Here is a 24,674-nt window from a genome sequence, read left to right as displayed (position 1 = left end):
GGGCGGCTTCTGGTTCTTGGCCTTCCGGGACTGGCCTATCAGGAGGTCCTGCATAGGAGCTGCCTTTTTAGTGAAACCGGGGATGAATCTGCGGTAATAGCCTACCAACCCGAGGAACTGCCGCACTTCCTTTACACTGGAGGGACTTGGCCATTCCTTAATTGCGGTGATCTTATCAGGGTCGGGAGCCACTCCGTCAGCGCTCACCACGTGTCCCAGGTACTGCACCTTTGGTTTCAAGAGGTGACACTTGGAGGGTTTTACCTTTAAGCCGTAGCTTGCCAGAGCTTCGAACACTTCCGCCAGGTGTTTCAGGTGGTCCTCATAAGTCTTGGAATATACGATGACATCGTCCAGGTACAACAGGACCGTCTCGAAGTTTCTGTGGCCCAGACAGCACTCCATTAATCGTTGGAAGGTTCCCGGTGCGTTGCAGAGTCCGAACGGCATACAGGTAAACTCGCTAAGTCCCATCGGGGTGGTGAATGCGGTCTTCTCCCGGTCCGCCTCTGCTACAGGAACCTGCCAGTACCCGCTAGTGAGATCCAAGGTAGAGAAGAAGTTAGCAGATCTTAAAGCAGCCAAAGACTCCTCTATCCTTGGTAAGGGGTACGCATCCTTGTGTGTGATACGGTTAATTTTCCGGTAATCTACACACATCCTCATGGTGTTGTCTTTCTTTTTGACTAAGACTAGTGGAGCTGCCCAGGGACTACAGCTATCCCTGATCACCCCAGCCTCCTTCATGTCCCTAAGCATCCCCTTGGCGTGTTGGTAGTGTGCAGGGGGTACGGGTCGATACCTCTCTTTTATGGGAAGATGGTCTCCCGTGGGGATGTGGTGTTCTACGACCCTTGACTCGCCCGAAGTCTAACGGGTGTTTACTAAACACTCTCTCGTACTCTTGAACCACCCGATAGACTCCCTGTTTCTGGTGTGAGGGAGTGGAGTCAGTACCCAAATGTAGTTGCTGACACCAGTCCTCCATTGTTTCTTTAGAGCGGTTACCTTCCTCCGGGGAAGATGGAGGCAAGGGTTCTATGGACTGTATGGAATTTTGATTGATGGTATACAATTTGGCTAGCGTGGCATACCGGGGCAGGTACACTTCCCTCTTCCTGATATTTATTATGCGAACGGGCACCCTCCCATGGCGTACATTGACCACCCCCCGTGCTGTCAAAATGGTGGGCCTACTGCCTGAGTAAACTGGTTCTACCATTGCCTGGTAATCTCTACCTCTCAGACCAATAGCTGCCCGGCACCAAATCATCATTTCACTTTTTGGGGGCATGGCAATAGGGAAAGGGTCACACATTCTTACGCTACCAATCTCACCACCGGAGAGTTCTATCTGTTGCCGTCGCATCAGTGCCCGGATCTCTTTCTGGAGCACTCGCTGCTGGCCGGAGCTGGCGTTCTTGGCAACCTGTTGTAAAAGGAAAATCACCTCTGCAAGACAATTTTCAATTACATTAGTTCCTAGAGTTATCTTTGGGTGACTCTCGTGTTTGTCAATGTCTACAATGATCAGTCCCTGTGCTGCCAGTTCGACTCTACCGATTTTAATGGTCACCTCTTTAAATCCAATCTGTGGCACGGGCTGACCATTGCTGGCGATGATACTCAAGTCGTCGTCAGGGTAGCGGGTGATATCCGAGTCATTCCAGTACTGCTTGAAGAGCACGTACGGGATAGTGGTAACCTGTGATCCGGTGTCCAGTAGGGCACTCATGGGGATGCCATCCAGTACCACGGGCAAGACTGGACGTCCTCCCACATATTTGTCGCGCCAGTTCGATGGGCCTGATGATCTTTTTCCTGGGGTTTGGCCCTCTACCCCAGGTTGTGCCAGTTTAAAGGACAGTACCTTGCCATATGTCCGGGTTGATTGCAGCGGCGGCAGATGGGTTGTCCGTCCTCGTTGTATCGGTCGCTGGGTCTTCCTCTGGCCGGTGGGGTCCTCCTTGGTCGACGCCACGGGATGTCCTCCGGTCCGGATGCCAGCTGGATCTTCCCTAGAGTGGAAACCTGTAAAGACTGCACAGTTCGGGTTAGCGCGGCAACGCTTTTAGCTAGCTCTTGGACCTGATGGTGCAGGTCTGGAGCCGGGTCATTGTTCAAAGCCTGCGCATCAGCTCCCACAGGCCCTGCCGACAAGGGTGCCGCCTCCTGGTGGTAAGTGGTAGTGGGGCGTCTGTGGGTCACAACGCCACCTGGTGCCGGTTCTCGGAGCACCCGGATGGCTCTGTCCTTGAACTGTGCAAATCCCAGATGAGGGTCCTGTAAGGCCATTGCCCGCAACTGGGTTCGGTGGGCATTGCAATATAAACCCTCTATAAATTGTTCAGTCAACAGCCTGTCCTCGTCTCCCACGCCGTCAGGGTCGGTCTGCTTAATGGCTCTCAGGGCCTCTTGTAGGTTCAGGGCATAGTCCCTTATACTCTCATGTGCCCGCTGTTTGCACCCGTAGAATCTAAGCTTGATCTCGGCTGAGGTGCGGGTATCAAAGGTGTCCCTCAGCCGGGTTAGTATCTCTGCGACAGTCCTCCTCCCAGGTGGCCAGGACTTTACCTCCCTTTGGGCTGCCCCGGTTAATTGGGCCACCAGGATGCTCACTTTTTGCTCCTCTGTGAGGGGATACACCTGGAAGAGGCTATCCAGCTTTTCTCTAAAGTCATGCAGGGTATGTGACTCCCCTGAGTACTGGGGTAGCCAGGCTGCCCCCGGGATATAGGGCATGGTGAAAGGCATGACCGCAACAGCGGTGGCGCTGGCGGGGGTTGAAGCGGTGAAGCTCTCCTCCGTATCCGACATCCTCCTCCCCCCTAGTGGACCGTGGCCTACCTTGCGATGATCCTCTTCCGTAGGCCGCGGCTCCGCAGTGGATCGTCAGGGTCGAGGACCTTCCGTCGCGCTCCTGTGACGTCGGCGTCTGCTGGGCTCCTTCCAGGACCTTACGCAACGTCCGGACGTGAGGCGGGGCTTCAGTTCTCGCGGGCTTTCGGAGTCCACGCCCCTCTTCTTCCTGCGCGGCGTCTTCAAGATGGCGTCCAACGGCGGGAAAACTCCACGGAAGGCGGGAAGAAGGCTGAAAATGGCGCCGGATGGCGGGAAAACTTCACGGATGGCGGGAAGAAGGCTGAAGATGGCGCCGGATGGCGGGAATCTTCGCGGATGGCGGGAAGAAGGCTGAAGATGGTGCCGGATGGCGGGAATCTTCAACACAGGTTAGTTTAAAAGTCTCTTTTTCAGGCGCGCAGTACCCGGTGGTTGCGGGCACGAAATCCTGCCGACTACGCCAAAAGTTGACGCACCCCTGGGCCTGTGTCGCGCAGCGTTGCGCACGCGGGAGCTTACCCGGAGCCGGATCTGTTGAATGTTGTAGTCTCGTGGCGGTGACCCGGTCCGTGCCCAGGGAGTCAGACTAAGTGGCGCTGTATTAGCGGTAGATGTTGGACGATTACACCACCCGTTGAATGCAGCGAAGGAGCTGCCGCTGCAGGGCAGACCGCTGAGGCCGGTGGTAGGATTGTGCAGCGTGATAGTATCACCCCCAACGGGAGGGGTATGGCCTCAGGGCAGCCGACGTGGATGATGGGGTAGCAGGAATCACTCAGAGACGATGCGGTGTAATTCAGGGTCTTTACTGGTGATAAAGATAGACCCTCCCGGAGTACTGGCTAGCGATCGGGGCCTGGTCAGTCCTTGAGCAGATGGGATCTCCCCTGGCCAGGCGGAGTTGTAGGCCTCCCAAACTGACTGTACTCTTCTGGCTACCTTGCTAGAGGCGGGTATAAGTAGCCCACGTCCCTGAGTGTACCGTGTGGTGCTCACCCGTATGGCCGGTGACTCGGGGCCTTCTAGTAGCTTCCGCTCCACGACGGCGGTGCTGGTCCCACGCGTGTGACCGTGCCTTCGGGTTTCTTGGCCAGAGGACCTGAAATCCCCTGCCGGGCGGTTTCTACTGCTGGGTAAAGATTAGTCCCCACAGCCTCGGACTCCGGGTCCGGTGATAGCTTCTCAGTCAGGGTGAGCTCTGCAGCTGCCAGCCCCTGACTCCTTATAGCACTGCTCCCACAGAGCTCCTGATGTTCTTTTCCTATATCTGCTTCTCTTCTCTGTCTCTACTTCTTCTCTACTCACTAACCCTGCCTCAGCCCTAGGTTTATATAGGGGAAGTTCTTCCCCTCCCAGGACTGGGCAGGAGGTGTGGCATGCATAGGATCCCTGACCAAGAGACCTCCCACCTGCTCTCAGACATAACATTGCCGTTACTGTGGAAACCAGACCCCTGGGGTGCCACAATAACATTTCCAGATCTTACATATATGTACAGTATATATTTTTTTACATATATAAATATATATAAAAGAGTAGTGCATAAAACAGTATACAATAAACATAGGGCAGGAGGGTGGGTCTCCTTGTTCCACTGCACGCAGGGAGCAAAGAGGCAGAACCCACATGGGAAAGGGTGTATAAAGAGGAACCTATTATTACATCACCCGAATAGCCAATCACTGAAGCCCTGGAGACACAATCTCCATTACCTTTTACATACCAACACACCCCACAGTCAGGCATTTCCTATGCTGACCTGCCATATCCAGACTGTGGGGATGCAACAAACTTAATAGATCTTTACCACCCATGCTTCCCATAAATAACTGAAACCACAGAAGTTCAATCTTTGATGGGTGGGATTTGGCCACAGCTTTTATTTCAACATCATAACTTTATTAAAACTTGTACTTTGGTACCATGGGTAGAACGCCCTTAGCCGGGATACCGATGGCGTGGAATTCCATACCTTTTAAACCATCCTGGTCCCTGATGACCGCCGTGAGGAGCGAGTGTATCTCCTACCTCCTACCTAACCTCAGACCAGACCACTATCAATTCAGGGAAAAACTGTTAAAACGCTCTAAATCTGTCTTTTTCAGGGGGAACAGTTCGCTCTGCCGAACCAAACCTATATCATTACCCCCTGCGTGCAGAACTAAAATTATTGGACTTTAAGGTTTTCTGCTGATTTCGACCACCTGCGACCACCGTAGGCCACGTATCCCTTTCCAGTGAATGTCTGCCGCTTGAACACAAGGCTCCGGCCCTCTGGACGGCATTCGGTCTTGTGGGCAACCCAGAAGATATGCGAACGTCCTATGATCCACACCTTTGGTCGACCTATGGCATACAAATATTAGCTACCAAGAACTAGTCAAATGTATCTGGGGTAGCAGTTTGACCTCCATCTACCTATACGCCTCAGCGCCCACTCCTTAATATAACCCTACAAGAAGCCTGTGTTGCGGCCCCCATGTGGAGAGAGTGATTACCATAATCTTCGGGATCACGACCCGCCGTGGAAAGACTTCTTTTGAACATGAAGTTAAATTGAAATTTTGTTAAAGGTGAACCATAAGAATGTACAAAAATAACGGCAGGGCCAGATTAATGTTGGCAAGATCACTACTCCGCTTAACCGAACAAAATGTTTCTGATGTGGCTCTTATCACTATCCAAGATCCCTTGACGGATTGGTCAGTTTCAGCATATTATGATTCACAATTATATCTTCCTTTGCCAAACCTTTTAATTGGGACTGTGAATTCACTAACCCTAATCACCCCAAGGAACGCTAGAGAAAATGCTGAACTAAACAATTTGATTTCATAACCTGCAGTATAGATCACAGGGAGGCCATAATCAATTTTTCCAGTAATTGTATAGTTATCGGGCGTCTATGTTCCTTGGAAAAGGGTTTCTTATGCAGCCTTTTACTTTTTTTTTTTTATTATCAAAAACTGGTTACCCACATTGTACCGACCTCTGAGTTGAAAATGGAAGATTACTCCTGATATTCTACTACCGATCCTGAAACATTTGCACCTCATAAGTAAGTTAAATAGCCCAGAGTAATTTCCAGGCAGATCCGATCTGATGTGTGGGCTGTGCAATTTCCTATACATCGAAACCCACTTCTCCTACGCCTTACCATATGCCGTCCATGTAGAAGGAGCCACTCCTGATAATGGCGTCAGTATTCCGTGACCACTTCCCAGAGGATCTCTGGGCAAGGGAAGCCCATTGTGCTCCCCTGAGGAAATTGGTCCTGAAAAAAAATTAAATTCTATTCAGGACAATACATTAGCCAAATTATTCTTAACTTCAGGAACATGTGGCACTTTAAACCACTAACAGCGCAGCACCATACGTCTAATAAGGCTGAGAACTGGAAGAGAAGAGGACAACCGATTACTAGTGTGCACCACACTGTTATTGCACCAAAAAACAAACTCTTTTGTTTTCCATTAATTTACCCTATAACTCAATTGCTACCACAATAGGAAACATTTCCAGCAGCGTCAAATATTTTTACACCATCCTACGTTCCACCAGGATCTTGGACAAGTGTGGGCACACCAGTGGGTCCCAAAAATGGCCCCAAAAACAGAGGAACCAGCTGCATTTGTGTATAATGAAATATTGTTATTGTCCATCTCCTCCTCCTTCCATCTGTTTGAGTGTAATATGTATTTATTTCTTTTTGGGCAGTGTAGCAACCGGTTTTTATCTCAAGGAGACATGTTACTGTCTCAGGCAGAAGCCTAAAAATCATGGCTTCAGAATCCAGCTCATTGGCCAAAATGCTAAATTTGTAATTGGACTTTCAGCTCTGTCTTCCTCTATAGGGCTGCCGAAACGTTACATGAAATAACGGAATTTATTCAGTGACAATTACAAGTCAGAATAATATTTTTCTTCGACTATTCAACCGAGTAGGTGGTAACAACGGGTGCACCGGCCATAATCTAAACGCTGACTGTATGTCTGATTTGGCCAGTAAAGTGCCAGGTCCAGTCGACCTGATCAGCGCAACTTACCAGTCAAGTGGTACACAAGAAACCAACGCTTCATCTTCAGAAATACTATCATTAACTGATTTTCCTCTAGGGTATGACAAATGATGTATGAGACAATGAGCCAGCCATTCTGCCTAAAGCTACTTCGTTGTTTACTTTTTCTATTAAACTCTCACGCCACAACAGTAGACGTCTCAATATAGATTAGCGTGTATTGGTGTTGCTGGTGTGATGGGGGTGTGTTTAACCAATAAATTAATTGCTGTTAATAGCTAATTAGTCGCGTTTTCTACCCCCCATTCCCCAGCATACGTTAACTCTCCAGACATAGTAGGTAGAACTGCCGTTGGTTTTGGAGTCGGAACTGTAACTGGTTCATAGCTGGTTGTTCAACTCGTAGAGGAGACTGGTGAGTCGATGGGCGACGCTGTAATTGTCGGTTGTGACTGCGTTATGGCCAGAATAACATAATAACATGCACTGCAACAAGTGCAGAAAACGTCATCATCTTACTTCGACAGCAACCTCCATTTTGAGGGTCAAAAAACGGCGACCTCCATCTTGAGGGTCAAAAAATGGCGACCTCCATATTGAAGACTTTCTGGAAGACCGGGACGCCCTTGATGGATGGGGGACCGATAATGGTTGTGTTGGGCTGACATACGGTGACAACGCTATCCGTGACCCTGAGTAACCGATCCCAAGAGTAACTTCTTGAGTAACGTTCCCGACCGCCACCGCAGAACACATGGGGTGACCGGGGCGGAGTCGTAGCAGTCAGCTGAGATACAGCAGGCTGGATGAATGGGAAGGCACTCCGGTGGCATCAACATGGCGGGCTAGTGATTGCACAGGGAATGCAAGTTCCCCTGTAATTTAGGGGGGGAGGGTAGGTGTTTATTATCATTGGTTGTGTGTCCTGTTTGTGTATTAATCTGCCCCACTGTAACTGGTCAATTCTGGCCAACACCGAGGACAGCTGATAAGGGAGGTGCCGAGTGTCACACCACCACCGATGACACATTGATCACCTATCCATCAATGTTAAAGCTGTAGACACCTCTTTAAACCTGTTCTACATGCAATACTACCTCAATAATTATTACTGTAACTAAAGTTAGTATGTAACTAGTGTATATGTAACTATACTATGTGTATATAAACACTTTATATCATTAGTAGGTCGCATCACAGACCTATAGTTTCAGCCATAGGGGTGGTGCTTTTTACCGATAAAAAAAAAAAAAGTAATAAAAAAACGCTGGAGTGGTGCTTTAACTACACCCTCTAACAGCTTTTCTCTTTTTCTACTTCCATTTGATGACGCCTCATTTGAGAATCCTTTTGCCTACTGGGATACTCAAATGAAGCATCATCAGGTAAAAATTGGAATCCCCCCCACCCTTTACTCTAGTGAACAATAAAGAAGTGTTAAAAAGTCAAAAATAAATCACATTTGGTATCAACGTGTCCACAAAAGTATGATCTGGTTAAATTTAAGATTGACCCGATCTGTAAAAACTATAAGGGCTCGCTCACACAAGCGCATAAATTGAAAAAGTACAATCCGATAAAAAAATTGGATTGTACTCGGGCCAGTGTAAGACTATGGGGCAGTGCACATCTGCCATTATTTTCTCACGCTGATTCGGCAGCTTGCTGCGAATGGATGTGAGAATCAAGATGATCAGTGCAGTGCGATTCCCGCTGACGCCGGCAATGGAGGAGATGGAGAAATTTCTTTTTCTCTGTCTCTTCCGCATCTGTGCTGCTATTTTCTCATGCGAGAGGATCGGAGCACAGACACTCGGCTCACACTCGCAGCAGAACAGGAGCCGAGTATCATTAGCATATTGCATCCAATGCTGTACGCTCGTGTGACTCTGGCCTAAAAGAAAAAAAAATTATTGAATGCCAGAATTGTGGGTTTTTGGTCACAATTCCACAAAAAATGCAATAAGAAGCAATCAAAGCATCGTATGTAGCCCAAAATACACTGCTCAAAAAAATAAAGGGAACACTCAAATCCCCCCTCCTAGATCTGAATGAATGAAATCTTCTCATTGAATACTTTGTTCTGTATAAAGCTGAATGTGCTGACAACAAAATCACACAAAAATCATCAATGGAAATCACATTTATTAACCAATGGAGGCCTGGATTTGGAGTCACCCCCAAAATTAAAGTGGAAAAACACACAACAGGCCGATCCAACTGTGATGTAATGTCCTTAAAACAAGTCATAATGAGGCTGAGTATTGTGTGTGGCCTCCACGTGCCTGTATGACCTCCCTACAACGCCTGGGCATGCTCCTGATGAGGCTGAGTATTGTGTGTGGCCTCCACGTGCCTGTATGACCTCCCTACAACGCCTGGACATGCTCCTGATGAGGCTGAGTATTGTGTGTGGCCTCCACGTGCCTGTATGACCTCCCTACAACGCCTGGACATGCTCCTGATGAGGCTGAGTATTGTGTGTGGCCTCCACGTGCCTGTATGACCTCCCTACAACGCCTGGGCATGCTCCTGATGAGGCCGAGTATTGTGTGTGGCCTCCACGTGCCTGTATGACCTCCCTACAACGCCTGGGCATGCTCCTGATGAGGCTCAGTATTGTGTGTGGCCTCCACGTGCCTGTATGACCTCCCTACAACGCCTGGACATGCTCCTGATGAGGCTGAGTATTGTGTGTGGCCTCCACGTGCCTGTATGACCTCCCTACACCGCCTGGGCATGCTCCTGATGAGGCTGAGTATTGTGTGTGGCCTCCACGTGCCTGTATGACCTCCCTACAACGCCTGGGCATGCTCCTGATGAGGCTGAGTATTGTGTGTGGCCTCCACGTGCCTGTATGACCTCCCTACAACGCCTGGACATGCTCCTGATGAGGCTGAGTATTGTGTGTGGCCTCCACGTGCCTGTATGACCTCCCTACAATGCCTGGGCATGCTCCTGATGAGGCTCAGTATTGTGTGTGGCCTCCACGTGCCTGTATGACCTCCCTACACCGCCTGGGCATGCTCCTGATGAGGCTGAGTATTGTGTGTGGCCTCCACGTGCCTGTATGACCTCCCTACACCGCCTGGGCATGCTCCTGATGAGGCTGAGTATTGTGTGTGGCCTCCACGTGCCTGTATGACCTCCCTACAATGCCTGGGCATGCTCCTGATGAGGCGGAGTATTGTGTGTGGCCTCCACGTGCCTGTATGACCTCCCTACAACGCCTGGGCATGCTCCTGATGAGGCTGAGTATTGTGTGTGGCCTCCACGTGCCTGTATGACCTCCCTACAACGCCTGGGCATGCTCCTGATGAGGCTGAGCATTGTGTGTGGCCTCCACGTGCCGGTATGACCTCCCTACAACGCCTGGGCATGCTCCTGATGAGGCTGAGTATTGTGTGTGGCCTCCACGTGCCTGTATGACCTCCCTACAACGCCTGGGCATGCTCCTGATGAGGCTGAGTATTGTGTGTGGCCTCCACGTGCCTGTATGACCTCCCTACAACACCTGGGCATGCTCCTGATGAGGCTGAGCATTGTGTGTGGCCTCCACGTGCCGGTATGACCTCCCTACAACGCCTGGGCATGCTCCTGATGAGGCTGAGTATTGTGTGTGGCCTCCACGTGCCTGTATGACCTCCCTACAACGCCTGGGCATGCTCCTGATGAGGCTGAGTATTGTGTGTGGCCTCCACGTGCCTGTATGACCTCCCTACAACGCCTGGACATGCTCCTGATGAGGCTGAGTATTGTGTGTGGCCTCCACGTGCCTGTATGACCTCCCTACAACGCCTGGACATGCTCCTGATGAGGCTGAGTATTGTGTGTGGCCTCCACGTGCCTGTATGACCTCCCTACAACGCCTGGGCATGCTCCTGATGAGGCCGAGTATTGTGTGTGGCCTCCACGTGCCTGTATGACCTCCCTACAACGCCTGGGCATGCTCCTGATGAGGCTCAGTATTGTGTGTGGCCTCCACGTGCCTGTATGACCTCCCTACAACGCCTGGACATGCTCCTGATGAGGCTGAGTATTGTGTGTGGCCTCCACGTGCCTGTATGACCTCCCTACACCGCCTGGGCATGCTCCTGATGAGGCTGAGTATTGTGTGTGGCCTCCACGTGCCTGTATGACCTCCCTACAACGCCTGGGCATGCTCCTGATGAGGCTGAGTATTGTGTGTGGCCTCCACGTGCCTGTATGACCTCCCTACAACGCCTGGACATGCTCCTGATGAGGCTGAGTATTGTGTGTGGCCTCCACGTGCCTGTATGACCTCCCTACAATGCCTGGGCATGCTCCTGATGAGGCTCAGTATTGTGTGTGGCCTCCACGTGCCTGTATGACCTCCCTACACCGCCTGGGCATGCTCCTGATGAGGCTGAGTATTGTGTGTGGCCTCCACGTGCCTGTATGACCTCCCTACACCGCCTGGGCATGCTCCTGATGAGGCTGAGTATTGTGTGTGGCCTCCACGTGCCTGTATGACCTCCCTACAATGCCTGGGCATGCTCCTGATGAGGCGGAGTATTGTGTGTGGCCTCCACGTGCCTGTATGACCTCCCTACAACGCCTGGGCATGCTCCTGATGAGGCTGAGTATTGTGTGTGGCCTCCACGTGCCTGTATGACCTCCCTACAACGCCTGGGCATGCTCCTGATGAGGCTGAGCATTGTGTGTGGCCTCCACGTGCCGGTATGACCTCCCTACAACGCCTGGGCATGCTCCTGATGAGGCTGAGTATTGTGTGTGGCCTCCACGTGCCTGTATGACCTCCCTACAACGCCTGGGCATGCTCCTGATGAGGCTGAGTATTGTGTGTGGCCTCCACGTGCCTGTATGACCTCCCTACAACACCTGGGCATGCTCCTGATGAGGCTGAGCATTGTGTGTGGCCTCCACGTGCCGGTATGACCTCCCTACAACGCCTGGGCATGCTCCTGATGAGGCTGAGTATTGTGTGTGGCCTCCACGTGCCTGTATGACCTCCCTACAACGCCTGGGCATGCTCCTGATGAGGCCGAGTATTGTGTGTGGCCTCCACATGCCTGTATGACCTCCCTACAACGCCTGGGCATGCTCCTGATGAGGCTGAGTATTGTGTGTGGCCTCCACGTGCCTGTATGACCTCCATACAACGCCTGGGCATGCTCCTGATGAGGCTGAGTATTGTGTGTGGCCTCGACGTGCCTGTATGACCTCCCTACAACACCTGGGCATGCTCCTGATGAGGCTGAGTATTGTGTGTGGCCTCCACGAGCCTGTATGACCTCCCTACAACACCTGGGCATGCTCCTGATGAGGCTGAGTATTGTGTGTGGCCTCCTCGTGCCTGTATGACCTCCCTACAACGCCTGGGCATGCTCCTGATGAGGCTGAGTATTGTGTGGCCTCCACATGCCTGTATGACCTCCCTACGCCTGGGCATGCTCCTGATGAGGCTGAGTATTGTGTGTGGCCTCCACGTGCCTGTATGACCCCCCTACAATGCCTGGGCATGCTCCTGATGAAGCTGAGTATTGTGTGTGGCCTCCACGTGCCTGTATGACCTCCCTACAACGCCTGGGCATGCTCCTGATGAGGCTGAGTATTGTGTGTGGCCTCCACGTGCCTGTATGACCTCCCTACAATGCCTGGGCATGCTCCTGATGAGGCTGAGTATTGTGTGTGGCCTCCACGTGCCTGTATGACCTCCCTACAACGCCTGGGCATGCTCCTGATGAGGCTGAGTATTGTGTGGCCTCCACATGCCTGTATGACCTCCCTACAACGCCTGGGCATGCTCCTGATGAGGCTGAGTATTGTGTGTGGCCTCCACGTGCCTGTATGACCCCCCTACAATGCCTGGGCATGCTCCTGATGAAGCTGAGTATTGTGTGTGGCCTCCACGTGCCTGTATGACCTCCCTACAACGCCTGGGCATGCTCCTGATGAGGCTGAGTATTGTGTGTGGCCTCCACGTGCCTGTATGACCTCCCTACAATGCCTGGGCATGCTCCTGATGAGGCTGAGTATTGTGTGTGGCCTCCACGTGCCTGTATGACCTCCCTACAACGCCTGGGCATGCTCCTGATGAGGCTGAGTATTGTGTGTGGCCTCCACGTGCCTGTATGACCTCCCTACAACACCTGGGCATGCTCCTGATGAGGCTGAGTATTGTATGTGGCCTCCACGTGCCTGTATGACCTCCCTACAGCACCTGGGCATGCTCCTGATGAGGCTCAGTATTGTGTGTGGCCTCCACGTGCCTGTATGACCTCCCTACAACGCCTGGGCATGCTCCTGATGAGGTTGCGGATGGTCTCCTGTGGGATCTCCTCCCAGACCTGGACTAAAGAATCTGCCAACTCCTGGACAGTCTGTGGTGCAACGTGACGTTGGTTGATGGAGCGGACATGATGTCCCAGATGTGCTCAATCGGATTCAGGTCTGGGGAACGGGCGGGCCAGTCCATAGCTTCAATGCCTTCATCTTGTAGGAACTGCTGACACACTCCAGCCACATGAGGTCTGGCTTTGTCCTGCTTTAGGAGGAACCCCGGGCCAACTGCACCAGCATATGGTCTCACTAGGGGTCTGAGGATCTCATCTCGGTACCTAATGGCAGTCAGGCTACCTCTGGTGAGCACATGGAGGGCTGTGCGGCCCTCCAAAGAAATGCCACCCCACACCATTACTGACCCACTGCCAAACTGGTCATGCTGAAGGATGTTGCAGGCAGCAGATCGCTCTCCACGGCGTCTCCAGACTCTGTCACGTCTGTCACATGTGCTCAGTGTGAACCTGCTATCATCTGTAAAGAGCACAGGGCGCCAGTGGCGACTTTGCCAATCCTGGTGTTCTGTGGCAAATGCCAAGCGTCCTGCACGGTGTTGGGCTGAGCACAACCCCCATCTGTGGACGTCGGGCCCTCATACCACCCTCATGGAGTTGGTTTCTAACCATTTGTGCAGACACATGCACATTTGTGGCCTGCTGGAGGTCATTTTGCAGGGCTCTGGCAGTGCTCCTCCTGTTCCTCCTTGCACAAAGGCGGAGGTAGCGGTCCTGCTGCTGGGTTGTTGTCGTCCTACGGCCCCCTCCACGTCTCCTGGTGTACTGGCCTGTCTCCTGGTAGCATCTCCAGCCTCTGGACACTACGCTGACAGACACAGCAAACCTTCTAGCCACAGCTCGCATTGATGTGCCATCCTGGATGAGCTGCACTACCTGAGCAACTTCTGTGGGTTGTAGAGTCAGTCTCATGCTACCACGAGTGTGAAAGCACAACCAACATTCAAAAGTGACCAAAACATAAGCCAGAAAGCATTGGTACTGAGATGTGGTCTGTGGTCCCCACCTGCAGAACCACTCCTTTATTGAGGGTGTCTTGAGAATTGCCAATAATTTCCATCTATTGTCTATTCCATTTGCACAGCAGCATGTGAAATTGATTGTCAATCAGTGTTGCTTCCTAAGTGGACAGTTTGATTTCACAGAAGTTTCATTCACTTGGAGTTATATTCTGTTGTTTAAGTGTTCCCTTTATATAAATGAAAATACTAAAGATCCCTCAACCTGCTCTGAAAAAAAGTTCTGGGTTTTGGAAAATTGCAGCTCAAGTAACACATAAAAAAAAACAAAAACCAAGCGCACACATGAAAATAAAAAGTTACAGCTCTTGGAAGAAGGGGAGGGAAAGAGGAAAGCGCAGAAATTGAGGGAAAAAAACCATTGCATGATTGCACAGTGTAATAACACTGCTCTCAGCGACCCCAGTCTCCTGTACTCTATATATTATGTCAGCACTTACTTAAGGACCTTAATGACCTCACTGATCATGTGTACAGTAGGCAGCCAATCACCATCAATAGAAGCATTCATGTGGACGGAGCCCGGTCACAGCCATTGCCAGTCGCCCCACATGGTCACACTCCCTGCTCTCCTCGGCTCCCCCCAGACCTCAGTCCATTCCTGAATAAACTAGCAGACAGGGAAAAGAAAACATTAGTCTCAGCTCCCAGTGGTGACCGGCCCCCGTCCTTCACATAAAGGAGCCGGCTCTTCGTCTCGGATGGTTCACATCACTAATGTGAAGGAAGATTGTCCAGCGCAGGCATCCGTAGCTCGAGCAGGTAATATGAAAGTCGTCTATGCCTTGTGCTTGTGCGTGCGTCATGATGTTGCAGAAGGGGCGGTGACACTTCGGTGTGTACCAGTGGGAGGGTTTCTTTGCGCCGCCCTCTTTGTCTAGGCCACGCCCCATTTGGAATGTTACGGCCGCTTTGATACATTTCAGCGTTCCACTTCCATTGAGAAAAAAAGTAACAATCTCGGAGCGTGTCATCCGGGGAGAGACTGAGAGCAGAGCCCGGCCCCCGGCAGCCGCCTGTGTCTGCACCGCTGTCACCGATCCACAGCAGCAGGACTGGCGATCGCTCGTCCGTGGGCTCTTGTCACTCTCCCAGCAAAGCTCGGAATTGGGCTTCTCTGGTTGACACCAGAATTGGAGCTGTGAATTGGTGACTTTGTCCAGTACACCTCGGATTACGCGCTTGGAGGGATTTTCCATGACACCAGAGACTGGAGGATTTGTCAATCAGACTGTTAAGAGGGCACTTACCTCTGCTCTCCGGACATCTCCACCTGCCACCGGCTGGAAATAGGGTTTTAATGACACCGTTATTCCAGGTGAATGGGAGCTGGTGACGGGAGAGCTGGCACAACCTGCATCATTCCTGGTCTACAAATGGTTTTGTAGTAACTACAAGAGGGGACTTGACACTTGGAGCAAGTACCAGCGCAGAGCCTACCTGTCTGAGAAGCCTTCATGCAGCTCCTTCTCCTGGGCTGAAGATCAGTATTGCTGAAGCCAAAGGACTGAAGTGGGCATGAGGACAGTCTGATCCCTCCTAGCCCATCACAGAGAGATGTCCAGGCGAAAACAGAGTAATCCCAGGCAGATTAAACGTGAGTACTGTGCTGCCAGAATAGGAAGTGCCAATTTATCTCATCATATGCAGGAGCCAAGCTTTCTTTATGTGCTGGTACTGTCCTATACATGTGCATGATCCACAGAAGCGCCTGTTAATCAACGATCTGCATTAGATTGCCCATCATGCTGATACTCTGTTGATGACTTGATGTGACTGCGGGGAAGTTCTTTTCTTTGAACATATAAGTCATTTTATTAGAATCTCTTCAGACCCTTCCATATAGTTCACAAACACAGAGAAAAGGCGCATTTTAGTAGTTTAAATTTCATTGATTAGATCACACACATACAGCATCATTTGTACCGCCGTTAATCAGCTGTCTGTTCATAGAGGTTGTGGCCTGGGGGTGAACAATTGACGGCCAAAAGAATTTATAACATTATTGGTACCTTTAGTTTTAAGAATGTCATGTTGTAGTTCTACTGCTCCCATCATACCCTGAGGATTGTTTGCATGTGTCTAACTTCTGCACTCGTGGTAACACGCCATTGATAAATGGCGGACCATACTTCTCTCTTTCTATGGGTTAGATATAAATTCTTTTTAGTGGTTCAAACTTCCATTATACGTCCACTTATTCCACTATAGTGGGACACGAACTACAGTAGAAGACTATCATGTTGGGTGTCAGTTTTTTACAGTAGGTTGATACACTATGCTTTTACCATCCCATTATATACTGCAGTTATTCTCTTATATTGGCCTACATTTTATCTTTCTTTTTCCGTGTATATTCCTCCGAAATGCCACAGAGTCTGGTTGACTATAACATTTTTTTTTTTTTTCTGTTGGGCACAGTACACACTATTTGACACCTTGATAAATATACTCTGATTATCACTTGCCAACACAAAGCGGTAATAAAAGGTGAGCTGTTTATAGCTGGGGTTTGCTGAGTGTAATTTGTATTTGTGCAATCTGTGTACCTAGGAGAAACTGGAAGCCAGGCCTTCAGACAATGGCTCAAAGTTTATTTGGTTTCTGTTTAAACTATCGGTGGCGCTGTGAAGTGTCCTCCCGGATTTGTGCCCAGAGGGCAGTCTGTGAACCCTCCAGAGCCTTCTGTGTGAGATTTCGTAGACTATCATCTGCTTCTAGTCATGTGTTGAATTTTGTCATGTGGGCCATTAATAATGTCATTTCATCACCCTGGGAATTCAGGCAGCTATGGAATAAAGGTGATGTCTTGTATCCCTCAGTCCGTGGTCATTAGGGTCTACAGTCCAGCAGTTTTATATAGTGATGATCTAATGTCTTTATTCTTTGCGATTAATATCAAGTTCTTGTGTATTATTAGTAATGTTGCACATGGAAAAGGCATCTTTTATATGATCTATTACTTGTCTATATCACCAATATATTCCGTAACATTGTAGACATAACCGCATCACTTCCTATTCCCAGCAGCTGACCATCTACAAGGAGCCTTTAAATTAATGGTGGCCCGAGGTCACAGATCTCAGGTAGATTGGTTTCCCGAATGTCCAGTTTTTAATTGCTATCGATATATCCATTGTGCTATACCATGAAAGAATAATTTTCATGTGGAAAGACATTTCCATCTTTTCTGGTATCTGCCAGTTCATGCCTATTCAACAATGGTGGAAAATACTGGACTGCCAGTGCTGAGGCTGGTAAATTGTAACTGGAATGACTGCCTGAGGATTCAGATTCACTGCAATGTGACATGACGTTCTGGTGGATTCAGAATTGTAGAGTGCTGTGGAATATGTTGCCACTTTAGAAGTAAAATGATTATTATGTATTGTGTTCTGACGTCTCTGAAGTATAATGGGCTGTTTTGCAGTTTCCTACATATTAGGCGACCTGGGGCATTGCAGTGCCAATGAAGCACAAAAGGAAAGTCAAACTTCAACAATGAGTTGGTGGTGGCGTATCCCATCCACATGCCATCAGTTACTCTTGTAGGAATATCCATTTAATAGACCCCCATCCCACACCTCTCCATTCCACATCCGAAGGTCGGCGGTGCTCCTTATCTGGCCTTGTCCACCTGTCCTTTTACTTACAATTGGACCATGCACAATACCTGCCAATATCTGGCATATGGCCATCGGTCGCCATGCCCTGTGCACATCGCACCTCCCGTTGATGAGGTGCTGAACAACTCTTCTAATATTCCTTCTTCTTGCTAGCAAATGGTTATGGTATAGAACTTAGTTTCTTCACCTTGTAGACTGTGTTTAGCATTCTTGCATATTGATATGTAATAGATAGTTGTGCCCATTGTACGGTCATGGTAGCATAAATACTGTAGACTTAGAGATGATCGATCATTTCAGAAAATCTGTGCTAGGGTAGGTAATGGTATGAAATAATTATGCCTCACTCACCCCTGGAAATGCCATGTTTCAGCACCGCGATTCTCTTCGAAAGTTTAAACAAAAAAAATTAGTTTTGTCCATCACCTTCCTGCGTCAGCCAATCACTGGCCTCGTTTGTCGTAACAGACAAGCAAGCATCGGACTAAGACCAGTGGTTGGCTGCAATAGTAAAGTTACAGATGGATGGGCAGAGGGGGAGACAACTGGAGCAGGGGCGCTTATTTCTTTTTTTATATTACTCTCTACATTTGAGCAGATTTGTGAAAAACCCTTTGCGCAGCCAGTCAGCCCACTTACAGTCTTGACCGAAAGTGTAGACACCCTTGAAATTGTTCCAGAAAATGAATTATTTATGATTTAGATCTGGACACATTGCTGCCACTTTATAACACTCCAGTGCTTTATTTCCATCCATTTCTGGGGGCTTCTTGAAGAGGACACAAACCCAGCTTTCTGACAGTGGGCACTACACTGCCACCCAAAATTCTTTGCTAATCTTCACATTTCATGATGCCTTGCACACAGTCATAACACCCAGTGCCAGAGGCAGCAAAACAACCCCAAAACATCTGTGACCCTCCACCATATCCGACTGTAGATATTGTGTTCTTTTCTTTGTAGGCCTCATTCCAATTTTCAGTAAACGGTAGAATGATGTGCTTTACCAAGAAGCTCTATCTTGGTCTCCTCTGTCCACAAGACGCTTTTCCAGAAGGATTTTGGCTTGCATACATTTTGGCAAACTGCAGTGTAGCTTTTCAATGTCATAGAATCATAGAATGGTAGAGTTGGAAGGGACCTCCTGGGTCATCTGGTCCAACCCCCTGCTCAAAGCAGGATTCACTAAATGATCTCAGACAGATGTCTGTCCAGCCTCTGTTTGAAGACGTCCATTGAAGGGGAACTCACAACCTCTCGTGGCCGCCTGTTCCACTCATTAATCACCCTAACTGTCAAAAAGTGTCTTCTAATATCTAATCTGTGTCTCCTCCCATTCAGTTTCATCCCATTGCTTCTAGTCTTTCCTTGTGCAAATGAGAATAAAGATGATCCTTCTACAATGTGACAGCCCTTGAGATATTTGTAGACAGCTATTAAGTCTCCTCTCAGTCTTCTTTTTTGCAGCTAAACATTCCCAAATCCTGCAACCGTTCCTCATAGGACATGGTTTGCAGACCAGTCACCATTCTGGTTGCTCTTCTCTGAACTTGCTCCAGTTTGTCGATGTCTTTTTTTAAAATGTGGTGCCCAAAACTGGACGCAGTATTCCAGATGAGGTCTGACCAAAGAGGAGTAAAGACCGATAATGACTTCACGTGATCTAGACTGTATGCTTCTGTTAATACATCCCAGAATTGTATTTGCCTTTTTTGCTGCTTCATCACACTGTTGACTCATGTTCAGTCTGTGATCTATTAGTATACCTAAGTCTTTTTCACATGTGCTGTTGCTTAGCTCTATTCCTCCCATTCTGTATATGCTTTTTTTCATTTTTATTGCCCAGATGTAGTACTTTGCATTTTTCCCTGTTAAAAACTATTCTGTTAGTTACTGCCCACTGCTCCAGTTTATTTAGGTCTTTTTGAATCCTCTCTCTCTCTTCTCTCGTGTTAGCTATCCCTCCCAGCGTTGTGTCATCAGCAAATTTAATCAGTTTACCCTCAATTCCTTCATCTAAATCATTGATAAAGATGTTGAACAATACAGGTCCCAGGACAGAACCCTGTGGTACCCCACTTGAGACATTCATCCAACTGGATGTGAAGCCATTTACGACCACTCTTTGAGTCCGATCACTAAGCCAGTTATGAATCCACCTAACAGTTGCCTTGTCCATTCCATACTTGGTCATTTTTTCAATAAGGATGGTGTGAGATACTTTGTCAAATGCTTTGCTGAAGTCAAGATCTACTATATCTACAGCATTTCCCTGATCCACCCAGTCAGTGATTCTGTCATTGAAGGAAATTAAGTTAGTCTGACATGACTTGTTAGTTACAAACCCATGCTGACTCTGGTTAATCACTTCCTTCTTATCCAGGTACTTGCATACATGTTGTTTAATAATTTGTTCAAAGATCTTTCCTGGTATAGAAGTCAGACTCACCGGCCTATAGTTCCCTGGGTCCACCTTCTTCCCCTTTTTGAAGATAGGAATAGCATTTTCTCTTCTCCAGTCTTCTGGGACTTCTCCTGTTCTCCAAGAATTTTCTTCTACGATCTCCTTCAGTACTCTGGGGTGTAATTCATCTGGACCGGGAGAGTTGAACTCATTTATGTTAGTTAAATATTCCCTCACAGTCTTTCTGTTTACAGATAACTTGGATTCTTCTATTCCTTTAATAGGACAGTGAAGATCAGTTGATGTTACATTTTCTTTCTGAGAGAAAACTGATGCAAAATAGGAATTAAAAAGTTCGGCCTTCTCAACATCCTCTCTTACCATTTCACCATTTTCATCCTGTAAAAATCCTATAGCATCTTTGACTTTTCTTTTACTTTTGACATACCCCCAAAATCCTTTTCTATTGCTTTTGACATCTCTTGCAAGCCTTAATTCATTGTCAGCTTTAGCTAACCTGATACGTGCCCTGCAGTATCTGCAGACTGCATTATAATCTTCTTTAGATATGCCTCCCTCTTTCCATTTAATAAACATTTCTTTCTTTCTTTTTAGCATGTGTTTAAGTTCTGTGTTCATCCATCCTGGTTTCCTTAAATGCTTCCCATTCTTCCTACTTTTCGGGATTGTTAACGATTGTGCTTTGAAAATCTCATTTTTAAAAATTTCCCATCCTTCCTGGACATTTTTGTCCTTAAGGACATCCAGCCATTGGATCCCTCCTATTCTCTTTCTGGGTCGCTTAAAATCTGCCTTTCTGAAATCTAACCTTGAAGTTTGAGTCTTCACATGTCTTCCTCCTCTAGTTATCCAAAATTCTATAATAGCATGATCTCTGCCTCCGAGGGTCCCAGCCACTTTTACCTCCTCAACCATTTCCTCCCTGTTTATAAGGATTAGATCCAAAGTAGCAGATCCCCTTGTTTTTTCTCCTACCTTTTGGAAAATAAAGTTGTCAGCAAGAGAGGATAAGAATTTGCTTGACCTGTTAGTTTTACTTGAGAGAGATTCCCAACAAATGTCTGGATAGTTGAAATCTCCCATGACCACTACGTCATATTTTTTTTGGAGAACTTGGTCATTTGATACATAAAGAGTTCATCCATAACTTCAGTTTGCCCAGGTGGCCTGTAGTAAATGGCTACAATGGTGTCCTTTCCGTTGTTCTCTCCTTGTATTCTTACCCAAACAGTTTCCACAGAACTCCCAGTCTCTGAAGCTTCAATCTCTGTGCAGATATACGCTTTTCTAACATAAAAAGCGACACCTCCTCCTCGTTTATCAAGTCTGTTTCTGGCAAATAAGTTGTATCCTTTTAGCCTTTTATTCCAATCATGTGTATCGTTCCACCAAGTTTCAGTGATTCCAATGACATCATATTTCTTTTCCTGCATTAGTAGTTCCAATTCTCCTTGTTTGTTGCCCATGCTTTGTGCATTTGTATAAAAACATTGTAGTTTGTGATTGGTTTCTCTTCCTCCCATATTTTTATTATTTAGATTTTTTTGTCTTTGTTCTTCTTTTCCACTTCCAGTAGCAGAGATCTCAATAGTATTTGTCAGCTGTATGGCTTTTTCTGGCCTTTTGCTTTTCCCACATTGTTCTAGTTTAAAGCTCTTCTGATGAGTGTAGCAAGGCGACTTCCAAATACATGTTTTCCAGTCTTCGTAAGGTGCACCCCATCTCTAGCAAGTAGTCCATCGTATAGGTAATTCATTCCGTGATCCAGAAATCCAAATCCTTGTTGACGGCACCATCGACGTAGCCAGTTGTTCACCTGTAGACTCTTATTCCACCTCATTGTTCCATGGCCATCCACTGGGAGGATGGATGAGAAGACCACCTGTGCTCCCAATTCTTTCACTTACTTCCTTAAGTGTCTGTGTCAGCAGTGAGGTCCTCCTGGATCTCCTGCCATAGCATTTCATTTTTATTCACATGTTGACAAATAGTTGACACTGATGCACCCAGAGCCTGTAGAATAGCTTGAATTTCTTTGGACCTTGATTGGGGCTGCTTATCCACCATCCGAAATATCCTGCGTTGCAACCTTTTCAACAATTTTTCTCTACTGTTCACGTCCAGAGGGATTAGCTGCAGTGCCATCTCTGAAGATGGACTTGTAACCTTGAAATTGTTGATGAGATCCAAAATTGTTGAAAAATTAAGTCCTCAAACGGTTCTCTTCTCCTCATTCTGTTCTCCATGCTTATTGTGACACACAAATACACACAATGCAAAGATTAAGGCAACTTCTCCCTTTTTTATCTTGTTTCAGGTGGGGTTTTCATATTGTCCACACCTGATACCTGCAAGCTGTCAACAGTTTTGTCCGGATCATTGCTGTTTTTTTTTTTGTGCCACAAGTCATTCATTCAAACACATTGGGAGATATTTGATAAAGCTACACTGACGAGCAAAAGGGTAACAATGTTTTGAACTTTTGACTTTCAGGCTCCATATCTCTCCATCCACTACTTCAAATGTGAGACTGCCATCATTTTATAGACAATCATCTTGGCTATCGCATACATAACTATGACTTGCAGCTATTTAGCATATGATTAGTTATGCAAATTCTTGTAATGTCACTGCATTGTTACTGTTTTGCTCCTGGTGGTGGAAAAATCTTCTTTTTTTTTTTTTCCTGTATACTGCAAAATACAACCTGTTCTCACATAATGGCTCAGTGTGTTAGGTTGATCCCCCCAAGGGAAAGGTCATTGGTTCGAATCGAGGAGCGGCCATGAAGAAGATTTCCCAAGAAATGAGAAACAGCATTATCCAGCTCATCGATAGCAGTTCCTTGGCCAAGAAAATTGCCAAACTGCATCATGTGAGCGCCATGACAGCTGGAAAAAGACGAAATCTGTCCATCCATTCAAAAGCCAAGAGGTGGACGTCCAGGCAAAATATCAGAGTCAACAAGGTCTATCTTTGTAATAATGAGATCACAGATGTCCATGCAAACACTGTTACACAAGTCTGCAATGTTACCTGGAAAAAAAAGGTGAAGAAGCCTCAACTTCAATATCATCATAAGAAGCATCGGTGGGAGTTTGCAAAAAAAAAATACAAAAAGTGAACAGTAGAAGATTGGAAACAGGTGATTTAGAGCGATGAGAGGAAAGTCAATAGACTAGGCTCTGATGGGGCAAATGGGTCAGGAAGAAACATGGGAAAAAGGGGCTCACGGATCGAGAAATTGAAGGAACTGTCAAGTTCGGTGGAGAAAACCGGTTGATATCGAGTTGTTTCACAGTGAAAGGCTTTAGATACTTAACCAGGATTGATGGTGGTGTCAATGCTGAGCTATATGTGTGTATCCTAGAAGACGAGTTACTTTGTACACTCTAGTATTATGGGTATGAAAGGGACGACATAGTGTTCCAGCAGGACAACGACCTGAAGCATACGTCGAGATAGGTGAAGAAATGGTTCAATGACAATGAAGTGGAGGTGCTGGATTGGCCCCCACAGTCTCCAGACCTCAACCCAATCCAACACTTGTGGGTAGAGTTGTAGCAAAAGCTGTATACAGACCCAAGTGAGTCGACCAGTATGCACCAACTTTGGGAACGTGTAGAAGAGACATGGGATCAGATTTTGGTAGAGACATGCTTGAATCTGATCAATAGCATGCCCAGAAGGGTTCAGGCCATGTTGAAAGCCAAAGGTGGATTTACAAAATAATAAAAAATTGGAATTTTGATTTTTAACAGTAACAATGCAGCGGCTCTGCGTAATTAATAATAGCTGCAAGTCAAATTTATGTATGAGATAGCCAAGATGTTTGTCTATCAAAATGAAGGTAGTCTCACGTTGGAAGCAGTAGTGGATGGTGAGATACGGAGCCTGAAAGCCAAAAGTTGAAAACATTGTTACCCTTTTGCTCGTCAGTGTAAACATTGGCTTAATTTACATCCATAAAATGTGGTCTGTGCATCACATTTATTTTGTGTTTTAGACACTTTTTTTCCTGCTCGTTAGACAAGGGTGTGTGGTTTTGTGTGAAATAATAATCTACTTTGGTCTAGTCTGAGAGTCCCAGATTTGGGGCAGACATTGCAGTCACTTGGACTTGGCTGTTACGTTGAGTATTGGAGAAATATCGCGCTGTCTGAATTTGATGAATCCAGGGTTTTCGATGATGCAGCATGTCTGCGGTGAGTTGTAGGAGTGCACACATCATTGATGTAGGGAAAGGCACCTGTAATGTGGGGACTTGTGCAGATGCTCAGTGCTGGTCAGGAGATAACAGCAGATGACTGATTGAACAGCCACAGGATGTCACCAAGATTGTAATTGTGTCAATATCGATTATTGAAGAGATTCTCAATTCATGGATGATATTTGACAAGATGCTG

The 24,674-nt window shown here is 47.6% G+C and overlaps 1 protein-coding gene across 2 annotated transcripts in view; it reads left to right on the top strand.

The window, feature by feature from the left end:
- Nucleotides 1-14,725: 14,725 nt before the first annotated feature.
- Nucleotides 14,726-24,674, top strand: part of ZFPM1 (zinc finger protein, FOG family member 1) — a 128,086-nt gene continuing 118,137 nt past the window's right edge. The window contains exon 1 of one of the 2 annotated variants that reach the window (XM_073659714.1): nucleotides 14,726-14,979. In XM_073659714.1, coding sequence (XP_073515815.1) covers nucleotides 14,919-14,979 — 61 coding nt within the window. In that variant the 5' untranslated portion in view covers nucleotides 14,726-14,918. Of the gene's footprint in view, nucleotides 14,980-15,073; nucleotides 15,815-24,674 lie in introns of those variants that run through there. The other variant, XM_073659715.1, reaches the window with a different exon arrangement.

Source organism: Phyllobates terribilis, unplaced genomic scaffold (genome assembly GCF_046119375.1).
Source record: "Phyllobates terribilis strain yellow unplaced genomic scaffold, ASM4611937v1 Scaffold_14__1_contigs__length_39327217, whole genome shotgun sequence".
NCBI lineage: Eukaryota > Metazoa > Chordata > Amphibia > Anura > Dendrobatidae > Phyllobates > Phyllobates terribilis.
The sequence above is the reverse complement of the archived record's forward strand: the minus strand, read 5'-3'. Positions and strand labels throughout refer to the sequence as shown.